The sequence below is a fragment of the Nanorana parkeri genome, unplaced genomic scaffold (genome assembly GCF_000935625.1).
Source record: "Nanorana parkeri isolate BGI_ZX_2015 unplaced genomic scaffold, ASM93562v1 scaffold1534, whole genome shotgun sequence".
NCBI classification, from domain to species: Eukaryota; Metazoa; Chordata; class Amphibia; order Anura; family Dicroglossidae; genus Nanorana; species Nanorana parkeri.
The window spans coordinates 68,645-70,378 of record NW_017307802.1 but is presented as its reverse complement, the minus strand read 5'-3'; the positions used below and the strand labels follow the sequence as shown (position 1 = coordinate 70,378).

Sequence of the window (1,734 nt, the reverse complement as noted above, 5' to 3'; positions counted from 1 at the left end):
AAAAAAAAAAAAAAAAAAAAAAACTTTCAGTACATTCCTTAACCACAAAGGATACCTCATCCATTGTGTGCCAAATGCCTTTGCAAAACCAGATATTACTTTGGTAACGTAGCAGTGACATCATCCCTGTGCTGTACAGAGAGCAGAGATGTGGGAGGGGCCCAGCAGACTCCACCCACTACAGGAGAGGGCAGTACAAGACCAGTCACCCTACTCAAGGAGAGAGAGTAGTCTTTATTATGGGAAGCTCCTGCACAAAGTTTCACACTGGATTACTGCACAGATCTGGAAGAAATACACAATGTATACCAAGAGATTCATGTAAGAATACACAAGATCTTTGCTTATCCCAGCGTTCAGCTTTAACAACCAGAGAATTGTTATAGTTCCATGGTCAGTGCGGAATAACCTTTGACTTGTCAGCCATCTGTATGAAGGGTTTGGCTTGTCATTGACAGAATGACTAACCAGAGGTCACACACTGTCAATGTTACAAGCCTATAAAACAGGGTACAATAAAGTAACTGGGAGTACAGCTCAATGCGTTCTGTTCCTCTGGAAAGACAGACGTTGTATCAATGAAATCAATGCTTCTGATCAGTGTGATATCGATGTATTTTACACTCACGGTCACTTCCAACAACAACAATATGCGCACTAGCCCAGAGAAGCGATCTTTACATCACAGCACCTCTTACAGATCCTCACCTCACTGCTCTGAACGGTGAGAGCCGCAGACAGTTCGTTACATACAATAAGGAAGCAGCCATAGATCCACACAAAGGTGCTGGAGTTCGGTATTCGGTGAGTGACAGGTTGGGAGCCCCGCCTCTTCCCCTTCGGCTCCCACTCAGCACTGATATAACATGTAGCCAAGTAAAGTGCTTTCTGATTGGATAACGCTCTGGCTAGCAGCAGTCGCATTGTAAATAATATAGCTTGTGAAGTAGCTCCCTCTGCTGGTAGAACAAGTGCTCTACACCTATTTACACCTCTATAAACAGCTTTAAGGTCAGAGAACCCCAATCAGGGGATCGAAACTGAAGCAGAGAAAATCTGGAGCAGCTGTGCAGGGCAACCAATTCAATTCTATTACTATCATTTTCAAAGTTTAACTGAACAAATGGAAGAGAGAAGCTGATTAGTTACTATGGGGATCTGCTCCAGATTCTGGCTGCTCCAGTTTTGATAAATCCCCCCTAGTATATTTCTGACATATAAAATACATTGGGGTCTATTCACTAAGCTGCCGTAGGCAGCCGAGTGAAAGGCCGACCTGAAGTGAAGTGAGCCAAACGTTGTTCGGCTATTCACTTCAGGCTGGTACGGCTGATTTCAGCTCATCGGGTGGCTTCATGGGAGCGGGAGACTCCCGGAGCGCCCGGGAGTGTTTGCTGTCTGGAGATTAGTGTCCCTGGTTAGCTGGTAACCAGGGACGCTGATCTCTCTGCAAGTGGCCGGAGCCAGCCATAAGATCACGGCTGGCTCCGCCCAGCTGTCAGAAGCAGGCTGTCAGCCGGCCGCTCGAGGCATATGCCTTCGGCTCGACTGAGCCGCTCGGCTAAGTTTGGGAGCTGTACGGGCTATTGTGAATAGCCCGTACAGCAGCCCTTCGTTTCAACTGAACCGAAGGGGTCCTGGGGCCGAAGCTAGCCAAAGGATCGGCCGAAGCTACGGCTAGATCCTTTGGCTGCTTCGTGAATAGACCCCATTAAAGTGTATGTAAAGCAGGAC

General features: G+C 47.3%; 1 protein-coding gene across 1 annotated transcript in view; it reads right to left on the bottom strand.

The window, feature by feature from the left end:
- LOC108798681 (enoyl-CoA delta isomerase 2, mitochondrial-like) overlaps positions 1–778 on the bottom strand; it is a 30,223-nt gene extending 29,445 nt beyond the window's left edge. Inside the window, exon 1 of the mRNA XM_018570453.1 lies at positions 709–778. Coding sequence (XP_018425955.1) covers positions 709–770 — 62 coding nt within the window. The 5' untranslated portion in view covers positions 771–778. The remainder of the gene's footprint in view (positions 1–708) is intronic.
- Positions 779–1,734: the final 956 nt, after the last annotated feature.